General features: G+C 48.7%; 2 protein-coding genes and 1 long non-coding RNA gene across 5 annotated transcripts in view; all 3 read right to left on the minus strand.

Annotated features, from left to right (window-relative positions):
• Positions 1–14,201, minus strand: part of tctn1 (tectonic family member 1) — a 1,200,810-nt gene that overhangs the window by 536,544 nt on the left and 650,065 nt on the right. The window lies entirely within an intron of this gene.
• Positions 1–14,201, minus strand: part of LOC119129586 — a 539,655-nt gene that overhangs the window by 219,959 nt on the left and 305,495 nt on the right. The gene's annotated exons all lie outside the window — the stretch shown is intronic.
• slc7a11 (solute carrier family 7 member 11) overlaps positions 1–14,201 on the minus strand; it is a 232,910-nt gene that overhangs the window by 202,408 nt on the left and 16,301 nt on the right. For all 3 annotated transcript variants that reach the window (XM_037262863.1, XM_037262862.1, XM_037262860.1), the window contains exon 2: positions 12,222–12,348. In XM_037262863.1, coding sequence (XP_037118758.1) covers positions 12,222–12,348 — 127 coding nt within the window. The remainder of the gene's footprint in view (positions 1–12,221; positions 12,349–14,201) is intronic.

The raw sequence follows: 14,201 nt of genomic DNA on the forward strand, positions 1-14,201 counted from the left end.
GCAGACCCGAGTGTCAGTCTGTCCCGTGATGCTGCTTCGCTGATCAGTCCCTGAGAAACTGACTCGCCTAACAATTCGGAAATCTCGCAGAATTGCTTGTCCACCCCAGCCAGATCGCCGCTCCAGCGCCAGGTATTCCCATCTTCCCCCCCACAATAAAGTCTCTGTCGCTACGCACTTGGCTTTACTGTCTGATCCCTTACGGTCCCTGCCTACAGATCAGTGTGACTTCTGCTGTTGCCTGTGCGAGACCAGTACATATATGCGTCGTCACAAATTTACACGATAAATCAGGTGTGTTCGGACCTCCGCAGTGGAGGCTCTGCCGAACCCCTGAGACCGACTCACCGAACCCTTAGGGTTTGATCGAACCGAAGTTAACAACCACTGTATTAGATTTTAAGTTCTACCTTTAATTATGTAAGTTAGTTCAAACTCATTGCTTGGTTATCTGCCCTTTGGTTTATGGTATAAAGAGCAGGGAGGGGCCTTTTTATAGTATGGTATACTCTGGTTGGGAAAGTTCATTTTCTATAAGAACGAGGTCAATTCACAAAATTTAAAATGAGCTTGAAAAGTTGAGGCACAGTGGGGCGTCCGCCTCACAGTTAAGAGGGTTCGATTCCACCTCCGGCCTTGTGTGGAGTTTGCATCTTTTCCCCGTGCCCACGCGGGTTTTCTCCGGTTTCCTCCCACATCCCAAAAACATGCTTGATAGGCCAACTGAGCACTCCAAAATTGCCCCTAGGTGTGCGTGCGAGTGCAAATGGTTGTTCGTCTCTGTAGATTATATAAGGCAGTTCTATTGTTCAGACAAATGAAAAATGTTTAGATGTTACATGGAATCCTTGAATGAAAATGAACTGTCCTTCAAAACCATTTGTCCCGCAGCTGGGGGAAAGAAGCAGACGCCGAAGGATTGCATTGCTTGCCTCCACTTGCCTAGTGTCTCTAGCCACCTGCTCTTGAGTTTCAAATTCCACTATAGTATAATTAATGTGCTTACATATGTTGTGCTTTCCCCCTGTCTTTATAGTCACCATAAGTACATTTGCTCCTAGGTGAAATTATTTTAAAACCTGAGGTAAATAATGAGCGACAAAAGGAACGCAAGTTCCGTTCCTTTTGTCGATCATTATTTACCTCAGGTCTTACTCCTCAGCTTTTGTGTGCACTTTTTGTTCCCTTTTTCTCATCTTCGTGCTCTTTTAGTTAATAAAACATTTTTTGTACTACTTGCCTTCCTTTTGTCGATCATTATTTACCTCAGGTTTTACTCCTCAGCTTTGTGTGCACTTTTTGTTCCCTTTTTCTCATCTTTGTGCTCTTTTAGTTAATAACTTTTTTGTAATTGATCCAAGTCTGCTCTGGGATTTTGTTACCTGATTCTTTTCACAATCCTAACAAAGATGAGTCTAATCTTTCTTTTGGTAGGTTCTTTGATCATGTCACTGTACAACACAATATTCTGTGGTCCTTGAAAGATCAGTGAAAATCATTCAAAACGGCTAGCAAGATGGAGATGGCTGCTCAGAAAATGGCATACAGCAAAAGAGTTAACAAACATACTGAACATTGGTTTATCAATTCCCCAACAACAACCACAGAGCTGCAGTTACTGCGAAAATTGTATCTTATCCCACAAATCTTTGTTTTCATCATTTCATCATCTCTGTTGGTATTCCATGGTCCCTCTTAGTCCTGGTAACCTGAGGCAAACGGTATTTATTACATTTCTTGACAAATTAATCCTGCCGACAGGATCACCACCTTATCGCGGTGGGGCACTTTGTGTGACTCCGTGACCCCTAGAGCTATGTCGGCTGAAGTCTTGTACTCCTGGTAGGGTTACCCATGCCGAACTGGTCAAAGGGTATAGTCCAGACTAAGAGTGATCCCAAAGACCTCAACGGTGGAGCAGGTAGAAGTTGGTAGCAGTGAAAAGCACCACAATGGCTGTAAAAGCAGACGAAGGCTAAGGGAACACACCCTGACAGAAAAGCAAGCTGGTGGCGGCACGCTTTGAGGCGGTTTCCCAAAAACCTGGATTTCAGCAGCTTCCTGCAGTTGTAAGAAGATGCCGGTCGTCTAGGAACTCCCTTGCCACTGGAACCATCTCCTTACAAGGCAGTGGCGTTGGGGAAAGCGCACCCCTCAAGCCACCCTAAAAACCATCTTGGTGCAGATATCTCTCTTTACCTGAGTCTCCAACCTCAAAAGTCTGGTGGCGATGGAGCGTCCAGTAACGGGGGCAGGTTTGAATGAGCTGGAAGCCCTTAGCTGGAACTCTGCACACCAGCGGCACAGGACAATGGTCGTTAGCAGCTGGGATTGAGTGGCAACTGTTTCCAGTAGACTCCTGTGCGTCTGAGCAGCCCTTTTTAGGGACCGCACTGCCAGAGGCGTAGCCAAGCCGGGCGAGCCGGGGCGGTGCCCCGGTTAGGACTCCCTGCGCCCCGGTTGAAAAAAATCGAGCTTTTTCGATTCTTCATTTTCATGCCGTTTTTTTCTTTCGGTCTTGCGCGAATGTGCTTGCGCTATTCTATGTGCGCGATGTTATCCATTCACCGTTTGCCTCCCGGACCCGGATGTTGTTTTAGCGATCAGCGAACGGCGTGGGTGATGTTCGATTTTCTTTCCTGTGGGCGTGCGCCCCTACTGGAAAAATTCCTGGCTACGCCTCTGCGCACTGCTCACCCCAATTGGGGAAAGGCCTAGAAAAGGTGGCGTAAAGGTTGCCCACTCAGCACAGTACCCGGACAGGAAACCGCACCTGTCGGGACATTTCACTACGCGGTCGAAAAACAAAAATAATACCATTTAGTATTGCAGCATGGAACATAAGGACACTCCTAGATGCCAGTCCGGACAGACTACAACGCAGAACAGCACTCGTTGCCAGCAAGCTAAAGCAATACAATGTGGATGTGGCAGCACTCAGTGAGACCCGACTCCTCGAGGAAGGCTGACTCAATGAAATAGGAGAGGGTTATACATTCTTTTGGAAAGGATACCCCATGGGTGGACCACACCTTCATGGAGTTGGTTTTGCAATCAAGAACAGCCTCCTGCTCAAGCTCACAGAATCACCAGTGGGTGTCAGTGAAAGGCTCATGACTCTTCGCATCCCCCTTGCAAAATGCCGACAAGTGTCTATGCACCAACTTTGCCATCCAATGGCTTCTCAGTCTCTGTGCGGAACACAACCTTACCATCACAAACACCATCTTCCAACAAAAGAACAAGTACAAGGCATCCTGGATGCATCCCAGGTCCAAACACTGGCACCTGATGAATTACGTGATCGTGAGGCGAGCTGACCTCAAAGACGTGCTTATTACAAGAACTATGCGGGGGGCAGACTGTTGGCCCGACCACCGCATGACTCTGACAAAGGTCAGAATGCATGTCCGGTCCCTAGCACGTCATGGCGGCCCAAAGAGGAAAGCACCTAACTGCGCCAGACTGTCCAGCAGCGACACCCGTGACAATTTCCGTCGCTCCCTAGCTGAGAAGCTGGCAGACATTGAGCCGCTGATCATCTCAGAGTCTGGGATGTATGAGAAGTGGACCTCTCTAGCCACCACCCTCTTTGACACTTCAGCCCAAGCCATTGGCTTCAAAACCAAGAAACACCAGGACTGGTTTGACCAGAATGCTGGAGAGATCTCCACTCACCTGGACAAAATGCACAAGGCACATAGAGCCATCCTGAACAACCCACAATCCCAATTCCATAAAAAGCAATGGCAAGCCCTTCGTTCTGAGGCCAGAACTACTCTCAGAAAACTGCAAAATGAGTGGTGGATCTCAAAGGCTAATGAAATACAGTTTCACAACTATAGAAATGATATGCACAGTTATGATGCAGTGAAGACCATCTACGGCCCCAGAAACTGCTCCTTGGAACCTGTTAGATCTGCTGATGGAACATCTCTAATCAAGGATCAAGCTATGATAGTGGAGCGGTGGGCTGAGCATTTTAACACCGTGCTGAACCAGCCCACCCCAGTGGACCCAACTGTCCTTCCAGAGCTCCCCGAACATCCTAGCCTACCAGATTTTGACCTCCCCCCAACCTTCAAGGAAATCCTGCACGCAGTCAAAACCCTGAAAAACAACAAATCCCCTGACGATCAACACCCAGAAGACAGAGGTACCTTGTCAGTCCAGTGCTGACCTCTTCCAAAACCCAACAATAACTTTCACAGCAGCAGGGCAATAGCTGCTCACGGTGCCCACCTTCAAATACCTGGGGAGCATAATGTCTGACACCTGCTCAATGGATGACAAGATCCAAAACTGCCTCAAGCAAGCATCAGCATCTTTTGGTCGCCTAAGGACATGGAAGGACAAAGTGCCGCACACAGAAGTGCTGGAGAGGGGGAGCAGCCATAGCATGGAGTCCATCCTGGCCCAACGTCAACTCAGGTAGATGGGGCACGTCATCCAAATGCCCAGCCATACACTTCCACGCAGAATCCTCTATGGTCAGTAACACCTGGGCCAACGCAGTGCTGGTGGGCAGATGAAGCGGTTCAAAGATCAAATGAAGACCACCCTGAAGTGATGCCAGATCAACCCCTCTTCACTGGAGGAACTCGCTTCCTGCCGAGACCTCTGGCGCTCCCACTCCTCACAGAGAGTGGATCATATGGAGGAACAGCGCACACAACATCGTGCAGCAAAGCGTGCGAAGAGGGTTAGGGTTACCCAAGCCAAGCCAAGCCACCAAGCGACCCCTGCTCCCCCCAGCACCTCCTTCACATGCCCGGTCTGTAACCGCACCTGTGGATCCAGGATCTGACTATTCAAACATCAGCAGACTCACAAATAATCAAATCGATGGACAACCATAAGCAAGCAAGCAAGCTCTCAACGGTATTTATTACCGTATTTTTTCATAGTTTGGGTGGGTGGCGACTTATACTGAGGAGCGACTTACTATATGTGAATTTTTTCACAAATTTTCAAAATTAAAAAAAAAAAAAAAAAGTGAAACCGCGATCAACGAACCCCGATGTAGCAAGAGATTACAGTAATTTGAATTTCAAGTGACGTCAGCAGCGCGCCGCGGCGGTTGTTCACATAAAGGACAAAGATTCGATCACTGGATGACGAAGATGACGAAGGGCCCCACGTACTACCGGCATCATTCACGGCTTTGTTTGTAAGTGACACGGAGGACAAAGAGTTTGAAGGATTTAATGATTTGGAGTGACGCAAAAGGTTTGAAAAACTATTATGTAAAAGCTAATGGCTATTATGGCTTTTACGCACGCCCAGTCCTACTCTACGGAGCTCTCTTTCACCTCCGTGGATGGAAGTCGGGGGCCGGCGCTCGGCCGGGTGGCTGTCCGGGGACGGTGGATGGGGCTCTGTCATGGCTTTTACGCACGCCCGGTCCTATTCTATGTATCTCTCTTCCACTTCCGTGGCTAGAAGTCCACGCCGCCACACGCCTGGAAGTTTGTTTTGTTAAAGAGCCGTTTACCAAACCCACGTCTTTCCTTGTACTTTGTTAAGGCTACAATATAGTTATATAGTAGATCTGTGGAATAACGACGAGGTTGACGTCAGGGCTCACGCGCGGCGTTGTTGACACAGGACGAGGAATTTGATCGATGGATTTAATGATTTAGAGTGCACAGATGGTTTGATAATATTATTGCTTATATAATAGTTATTTGATTTCTAATTTATACATCGTTATATGGGCCTGTGGAATATTTTGAAGTGCAAGCGCCGTCAGCGGCGCGCACACATTGTTGACAAAGGACGATCGATGGATTTAATGAATTAGAGTGACACAGGTGATTTTATAAACGTGTTATTTATGTAATAGTTTTTTTTAAATAACTGAATGTTACGTCAGGGCCGTTCTCAGCTCTTCGTTTGTGTTTATGTCACGTTAGCATACCTATCGTTTAGCCCAGGGGTGGGCAAACTACGGCCCGCGGGCCACATCCGGCCCACGGGACCGTTTAATCCGGCCCGCCAACCCTGAACAAATTGTATTATTAAACATTTTTTTGGGTCATTTTGCCTGCAATGACTGCGTTTCCCCAGTAGATGGGGAACCACTCGCCTGCGCATTTACTACCGGAAGCCGTGTCAGAAAGCTCGGTGCACACTCACAAGTGCGTGTACGTACTCAGTAGTACGGACATGGCGCACTCGCGCTCTATTTGTATCAGTCCCGAATTTAGAGCGTGGGCTGTGACGACAGCATTCTTGTAATTCGCGCGCTGAGCTTTCAGATACATCCATTGAGAGCGTCTTCTCCAGCTGTATTGCTGTTTGGGGTGGCAGCTGCACTGACTACGACTTGAAGGCCCTGCAGCGCATAGTGAAAACGGCTAGTAAGACTATTGGTGCTTCTCTCCCCTCCTTGAAGGACATTTACACCTCCCATCTCACCCGCAAGGCGACCAAGATTGTGAGTGATGTGAGTCACCCCGCTCACTCTTTGTTTGATCTTCTGCCCTCTGGGAGGCGGTACAGGAGCCTGCGCTCCCGCACCACCAGACTCTCCAACAGCTTCGTACTCCAGGCTGTTAGGATCCTGAACTCGCTCCCCCTTTCAGCGTAGCGTCCTGTTCTTGCTGTCTGCTGTATGCACACTGGCTCGGTTTTGCTCCTCTTATTTATTGGGTTATTGGTTTATTATTTATTCATCGCTCATTTTATTTATTATTTATTATTTATTATTTATGGTTTGTGCCTTCTTGTTTTTGTTTTGTGTCGCCTACTTGTATGTCTCGTCACCGTGGGATGGAGGAAACGGAATTTCGGTTTCTTTGTGTGTCTTGACATATGAAGGGATTGACAATAAAGCTGACTTTGACTTTGACTTTGACAGTTTTACGCTAAAGCCACCCACAAACCTTCCCCTGGAATCCTTCTATTAAAATGAGTCGTCCAAGGAAAAGCAAGGTGGACACAGTGCCGAGTGTTTAAAAAAGAGTGGCCAATTTGGCTCGACGTACGCGACGTGACGTTCAGCCACATCAACATCAACCCGTCACAGATCGAGGTAAACGGACCAACACCTCGGATCTCTCCTAAGAATTGCCACAACAAATTTTACTCCAGACTATGACGCACTAGCAAAAAAGGGAGACCAACAACACTGTTCCACTGAAAATGAAGGGGAGGCTCTCAAGTTTGTTGTAAAAAAATGCATTTTGAATATGATTTGTACACATAGCAGGGATTGAAACTAGCGACCATTCTCATTTTCAAACAATGCAGGATGCTCAAGGACATTGATGCACCACCTGTTTGCGACTAATCTTAACCTGTAAAGTTCTTAAGGCTTACTTTAAGGAAGTGTTTCCCGTTTCCTCACCTCTGTTACCAGGTGTTTGTGAGTTAAAACTCTGCTCTGATTTTCAGATACCCCTCACCGTGTTGCCGTTTTGAGATAAGATAGATAAGATAAGATAATCCTTTATTATTCCCTCAATGGGGAAACTCCTATGTTAGCAGCAGTACACTTAACATATACACACACACACGCATGCGGGAAAGGGGGTAAAAGATTTTAAAGAAGTAGAAGGTATATATAATTAAAAAATATGGACAGTGTATACAAAATACACAATACACAATATGCAGTGGAGATAAAAAAAAATATTAGATAAAAAAAATAGTGCAAGTGAAGAAAAAATAAAATAAAAAACAGTGCAAAGAAAGCAGGTAAAAGAGTGTGAGGTAGACAGATATTGCACATAGTGTGATTGCACATATGGTTATTGCACGTTATTGCATGTTATTTTGTCCGTTAGCTACGGTGATCGGCCTGGTTGTACAGTCTGATGGCAGCAGGGAGGAAGGACCTGCGATGCCTCTCGGTGGTGCATCGTGGGTGACGAAGCCGGTCACTGATGGAGCTCTCCAGGGCTCTGACAGTCTCATGAAGGGGGTGGAAGACATTGTCCATGATGGAGGACAGCTTAGCCACCATCCTCCTCTCCCCCACCACCTCCACCCGGTCCAGACTGCAGCCCAGGACAGCGCCGGCTTTCTTCACCACCTTGTCCAGCCTCTTCCTCTCCGCTGCAGTGATGCCGCTGCTCCAGCAGACCACCCCATAAAAAATGGCGGACGCCACCACAGAGTCATAGAAGGTCCTCAGGAGGCCGTCCCTCACTCCGAAGGACCTCAGTCTGCGCAGCAGGTGGAGTCTGCTTTGGCCCTTCTTGTATAGGGCCTGAGTGTTAACAGTCCAGTCCAGTTTATTGTTCAGGTGAACACCCAGGAACTTGTAAGAGTCCACAATCTCTATGTCCGTTCCCTGGATGTTCACCGGCGAGGGGGAGACTTTGCGCCGGCGGAAGTCCACCACCAGCTCCTTTGTTTTCCCAGAGTTAATCTGGAGGCGGTTCCGCCGGCACCAGTCCACGAATCTGTGATTCAGTTCTCGGTACTCCGTCTCGTCTCCGTTGTTAATGAGACCGACGATGGCGGAGTCGTCCGAGAACTTCTGGAGGTGGCAGGTTGATGTGTGGTGGGTGAAGTCAGCTGTGTAGATGGTGAAGAGGAGGGGGGCCAGGACGGTCCCCTGTGGAGCTCCTGTGCTGCAGACCACCGTGTCAGACACACGGCCTCCTGTCCTCACAAACTGCGGTCTGTTTGTGAGGAAGTCCAGGACCCATGATGTCAGCTGCTGGCAGGCTCCAGCATGGTGCAGTTTGTTCCCCAGCAGTTCTGGCTGGATGGTGTTGAAGGCACTGGAGAAATCATAAAACATGATCCTCACAGTGCTTCCAGCCCGCTCCAGGTGAGCCAGGGACCTCTGCATGAGGAAGATGACGGCGTCCTCAACCCCGATGCTCGGCCGGTAGGCGAACTGCAGGGGGTCGGCGGAGGAGCTCACCAGGGGGCGCAGGTGGTGGAGGACCAGCCTCTCCAGGGTCTTCGCCAGGTGGGATGTCAGGGCCACCGGCCGGTAGTGGTTGAAGTCACTGGGGCGAGATGACTTGGGCACTGGTACCACGCAGGACGTCTTCCACAGCTGTGGTACCCTGTGCAGCCTCAGGCTCATGTTGAATATGTGCTCCACGATCCCGCACAGTTGCCCGGAGCAGGATCTGAGCAGCCTGGAGGTGATGCCATCTGGACCCGTCGCCTTCTTCACCTTGAGCCTGGCCAGTCCTCTCTCCACCTGGGCTGTGGAGAGCACCATGCTGGGGGGGGGGGGGGGGGGGGGGGGGTGGGGTGGGTTGCAGGGGGGATGGTTGGTGGGTTCGGTGGAGTTGAGAATGGGCTGGGGGGTCTTGGAGGGGGTGTAGCAGGGGGCGGGGTTGAGGTGAGAGTCCTCGGAGCAGAAGAGGCTCCAGTCGGGGGAAGTTGCAGCAGGGCTGGGTGGGTGGGGGGGAGGAGTGGATGTTTGTTCAAACCGGTTGAAGAACCGGTTCAGGTCATTCACCCACTCCTGATCCCTGTCCAGCGCAGGTCTGGAGTTGCTACGTCCTGAGATGGTGTTCAGGCTCCTCCAGACCCCGCTGACGTCGTCCCGCCGCAGTTGGTCTTCCATCCTCCTCCTGTAGTTGCTCTTCCCCTCCCTGATCTTCTTCCTCAAGTCCCTCTGCACCGTTTTCAGCAGGTCCCTGTCTCCCGATTTAAAGACCCTCCTTTTGTCCCTGAGCAGGTCTTTGATCTCAGGGGTGATCCAAGGTTTGATTACTTTATTTGGATGTATGCTTTCACCGATTCTTCAAGATGATGTATTTGGTCAGAATGTTTGCCGTTTGATGTGATCTCATAAGATAAACATCTTTCATTAATCTGACCTGCAGGCACTGAAGTGATGGAGACTGTTATTCATAATAACAGTGTCGTATTTTATGAGAATCACTGATAGCAGTTTTTTAGTGAATTTTTTTTTTTTTAATGCTGTTAATAAATGCATTTGTTTTCAAAAAACCTGTTTGGAATATCCATGCTTTACTACCTACTAAAGGCCAAAATCTTTTATGCAATAACCTTTACAGGTCGCTTATATTACTTCACACAAACACTACGTCCATCTGCTCCTGGTTCGGCCCTCCGGTCCAAATTTAGAACCCAGTTCGGCCCGCGAGTCAAAAAGTTTGCCCACCCCTGGTTTAGCCTGTTGTTGTTCGTTCATGACTGTTCTTGGTGTTGGATTTTGTTGAATAAATTGCCCCCCAAAATGCGACTTATACTCCGGAGCGACTTATATATGTTTTTTTTTTTCACTTTTTTGGGCATTTTATGGCTGATGCGACTTGTACTCCGGAGCGACTTATAGTCCGAAAATTACGGTACTAAATCTGTGGAATAACGACGAGGCTGACGTCAGGGCGCACGCGTGGCGTTGTTGACAAAGGACGAGGAATTTGATCGATGGATTTAATGATTTGAAGTGACACAGATAGTTTGATAATATTATTGCTTATATAATAGTTACTATTTGATATATAATTTATATATCGTTATATGGGCCTGTGAAATTATTTGAAGTGCAAGCGCCGTCAGGCGCGCACCCGGCCGGCATTGTTGACATAAAGAACGATCGATAGATTTAATGAATTGGAGTGACACAGATGGTTTTATAAACGTGTTATTTATGTAATAGTTATTTGAATAACTCTGAATCTTACGTCAGGCCCGTTCTCAGCTCTTCGTTTGTGTTTATGTCACGTTAGCAAACCTATCGTTTAGCCTGTTGTTGCTCGTTCATGTCTGTTCTTGCTGTTGGATTTTGTTGAATAGATTTCCCCCAAAATGCGACTCATACTCCGGAGCGATTTATATATATTTTTTTTCACGTGATTGTGCATTTTATGGGTAATGCGATGTATATTCCGGAGCGACTTTTAGTCAGAAAAATACGGTACATTTCTGGACAAATTAACCACCAGATTAACATTTATTGCCTCGAATAGTATCACAATTCAAACAGAACACCAAATTCAACCTATGATGTTGGTAAACTGCGTGAATAGCCACAGCTGCCCTGCAGCAGGCTCACAGAAGTGTGGCTGCCCGTGTGTGCCTACGGTCCTTCCAATCACCACCAAACATTCATACTGAGGCATTGTGAGTGGCACTGAAGGCAAGGTATGTTTAGTGTCTTGCCACAACAACACGGAACCGGTACGTGATTTGGACACAGCTGGGTTCGACCTGTCGACCCACCGGTTATTGAATGAAGCACTCTATTGCCTGAGCCACGGACATCATAAATAAATGAATTGGGCTGGAACACATCTCCATGAGCTGTCATTATGATTTTTTTTTTTTTTATGGACTGACGACAGTTGGATGGACGGAAGTGAGGATAGATGATTGTTAATCTATTGTTGGTAATGATGATGTCACGCACCTACGTCACCTGTCATTCAGTCATTCACAGCCACGCCCACCCAATCAAGTAAATTATCTGCACCTGTCACACCTCATTCAACTTCATTTAAACTCTGTCATGACAGCCACTCCTTGTCAGTCTGTCCCATGATGCTACTTCGTTGCTCACTGCGCGCTCTCTGCATGACTCCTGTTGCCGACCTTGCCCGTTTACCGACCCGTCTTGTCCTGCCTGCCGCTCGTTCTGACCGATCGCCCGTTTACAACCTAGCTCTGCCTGCCGCCCGCCCTCACCACTTGCCCGTTTATGATCGCGCTCTGATCGCCGCCTTTCCCGACCACCTGCTTGTCCCCGACCACGATTATCTGCTGCGTCCTCCTCTGCTGTCAGGTTGATTCCAGCCACCCGCCAGCCAGGCACGCCGGGAGAGCGACCGGTCGTGACGCTGCCGCCCTTGCCCACCAGTCACGTCCCGACAACGTTGTCAGACCAACCCAGCCGGACCTCCAGCACTCCACATTCCCCTTACCTCTTTTCAATAAACTCTGCATCGTAACGCACTTGGTTGTCCAGCTTGATCTGCCACAGATGAATTTATGATGAAATTATGACAATGACAGATAGTTGCCCAGGCAAATTAATTTCTTCAATAGAATGCCATGATTTTGGCGAATTTAGTACACAGTATCACAAAATATACTACGGTAACATGGCAATAATGTTCTTGAAAAAGGGTAAAAATGGAATGTCAGACAAATTGTTCAAGTGAACACAAATAGGTTGGCAGCTCTGGATATGGGATTAACTTCCAAAGTGCAAAGTTAGGAAAATATCAAACATGAAATAAAAAATAATAAAGTCTAATAAATAATAAACTTATTACCTGATAGCAATGAGATCAGTCCATAGTTTAATAAAAGCCAAATGTGGACCAAAAGCCTCCAGTAAGTATGTGTAATGCCCACCAGACTTCTTAATACAAGTTCCCAGTTCAGCATAGGACAAGGCTCCTAGAAAAGACAAGGGTTACAGATTTGCAAAAACCCTTTATAGCAAAGTACATTCGTTATTACAGTAAAGCTATGCCCAAACACAAATGAGACTGCTACTTTTTAATGTTAATCTAGCTGTCACGGATCAGAATGGAGCAGGGCGACCAAGTGCAGCTTGGACCAGGGTTTATTGGCGAAAACAAACTAACAGACTCGGCAGACTGACGTAACTTACTAACAACCCCAACAACAGAAACTGAACAGAGACAAAAGACATCATTACATTAACAACGATCCGACAGGGGAGTGACACGCAGACAGGACTTAAATATGAGACAGGTCACGAGAGGCAGGTGACTGTGATCAGTACATTGATTGTGAGTTGACACGGGAAGGGAGGGGCGAGTACACAGACGGACAGAAAATGTTACAGTGGTGCTCACTCTAACTTATTTTTGCAAGAACCACACGGGAGACAGTATGCCCTTTTTAAGCACTTGCAAATGGAGAGTCATTCGTCGCTGTGTGTACAGCGATGATCGAATGAGGTCTGACTCAGGCCTCTTGCAAGAGCATTTTTATTGAGAGAAACAGGGTGGGGGAGAGAGTGGGGGTGAGAGTGGACAGGATGGGGTTGAAGCCCCTGGCCTGCTGGTCAAAGCATAGCAGGGGGTGTTTTACGACGTTGTGTAAACAGAACAACTTTGATTGCTTCCTCTGCAGCTGGTCAATCAGCTCAAAAGATCTTAGCACTTTGTTCTCTAGGTTAATTATTACAGGTTACATTCCAACATAAGCATAGGATCAAACTAATCTATCAACCCTAACAGAAACCATGACAACTTACACATAATAAAACAACCGGGGACGAGTCGTGACAGAACCCCCCCACAAGGGACGGCTCCCGACGTCCCAAAAAACCAAACCCCCACGGGGTGCGCGGGGGAAGCGCACCAGTCCAGATGACCCCACTGGTCCGTGACAAAGTCTGAACCGCGCTCGGCGGCAACTGTGGAAACAGAACCGCTCTCGGCGGCAACTGGGGAAACAGAACCGCACTCAGCGGAAACTCGGGGACAGAACCGCACTCGGCGGAAACTCGGGGACAGAACCGCACTCGGCGGGAACTCGGAGACAGAACCGCACACGGCGGAAACTCGGGGACAGAACCGCACACGGCGGAAACTCGGGGACAGAACCGCACTCGGCAGAAACTCAGGGACAGAACCGCAATCGGCGGAAACTCGGGGACAGAACCGCAATCGGCGGCAACTCGGGGAAACAGAACCGCAATCGGCGGCATACGAAAGTCAGCGCCGCAATCGGCGGCATTTGAAAGTCCGGACCGCGATCAGCGCCATTCGGAAGGCGGAGCTTTGGCAGCAGCAAGAGCCACCACGCGCCGCAGCAGTGGGAGTGGGGCCAGGGACGATCGCGGGTCCGGCGCAGCTGGCTTGAAATCTGGCGACGCCCGCGGGTCCTGCAACGCTGGGGTGGAGTCCGGCGTCGCGGCAGTGAAGTACGATCGCGGCCACGAAGCCGCTGGCGCCAGAAGCACTCCGATGGCGACTGCGAAGACCATGACGCTGGAACATGCTCGGACGACGGACGTGGATCGGGCGTCGCAGCGGGAGCTGATGGAGGAAGGTCCAAGCGCTGGTCGCTGTGATGGTCGGATCATTCTGTCACGGATCGGAATGGAGCAGGGCGACCAAGTGCAGCTTGGACCAGGGTTTATTGGCGAAAACAAACTAACAGACTCGGCAGACTGACGTAACTTACTAACAACCCCAACAACAGAAACTGAACAGAGACGTAAGACAAAAGACATCATGACATTAACAATGATCCGACCGGGGAGTGACACGCAG

This window comes from Syngnathus acus, chromosome 10 (genome assembly GCF_901709675.1).
Source record: "Syngnathus acus chromosome 10, fSynAcu1.2, whole genome shotgun sequence".
Lineage (NCBI taxonomy): Eukaryota > Metazoa > Chordata > Actinopteri > Syngnathiformes > Syngnathidae > Syngnathus > Syngnathus acus.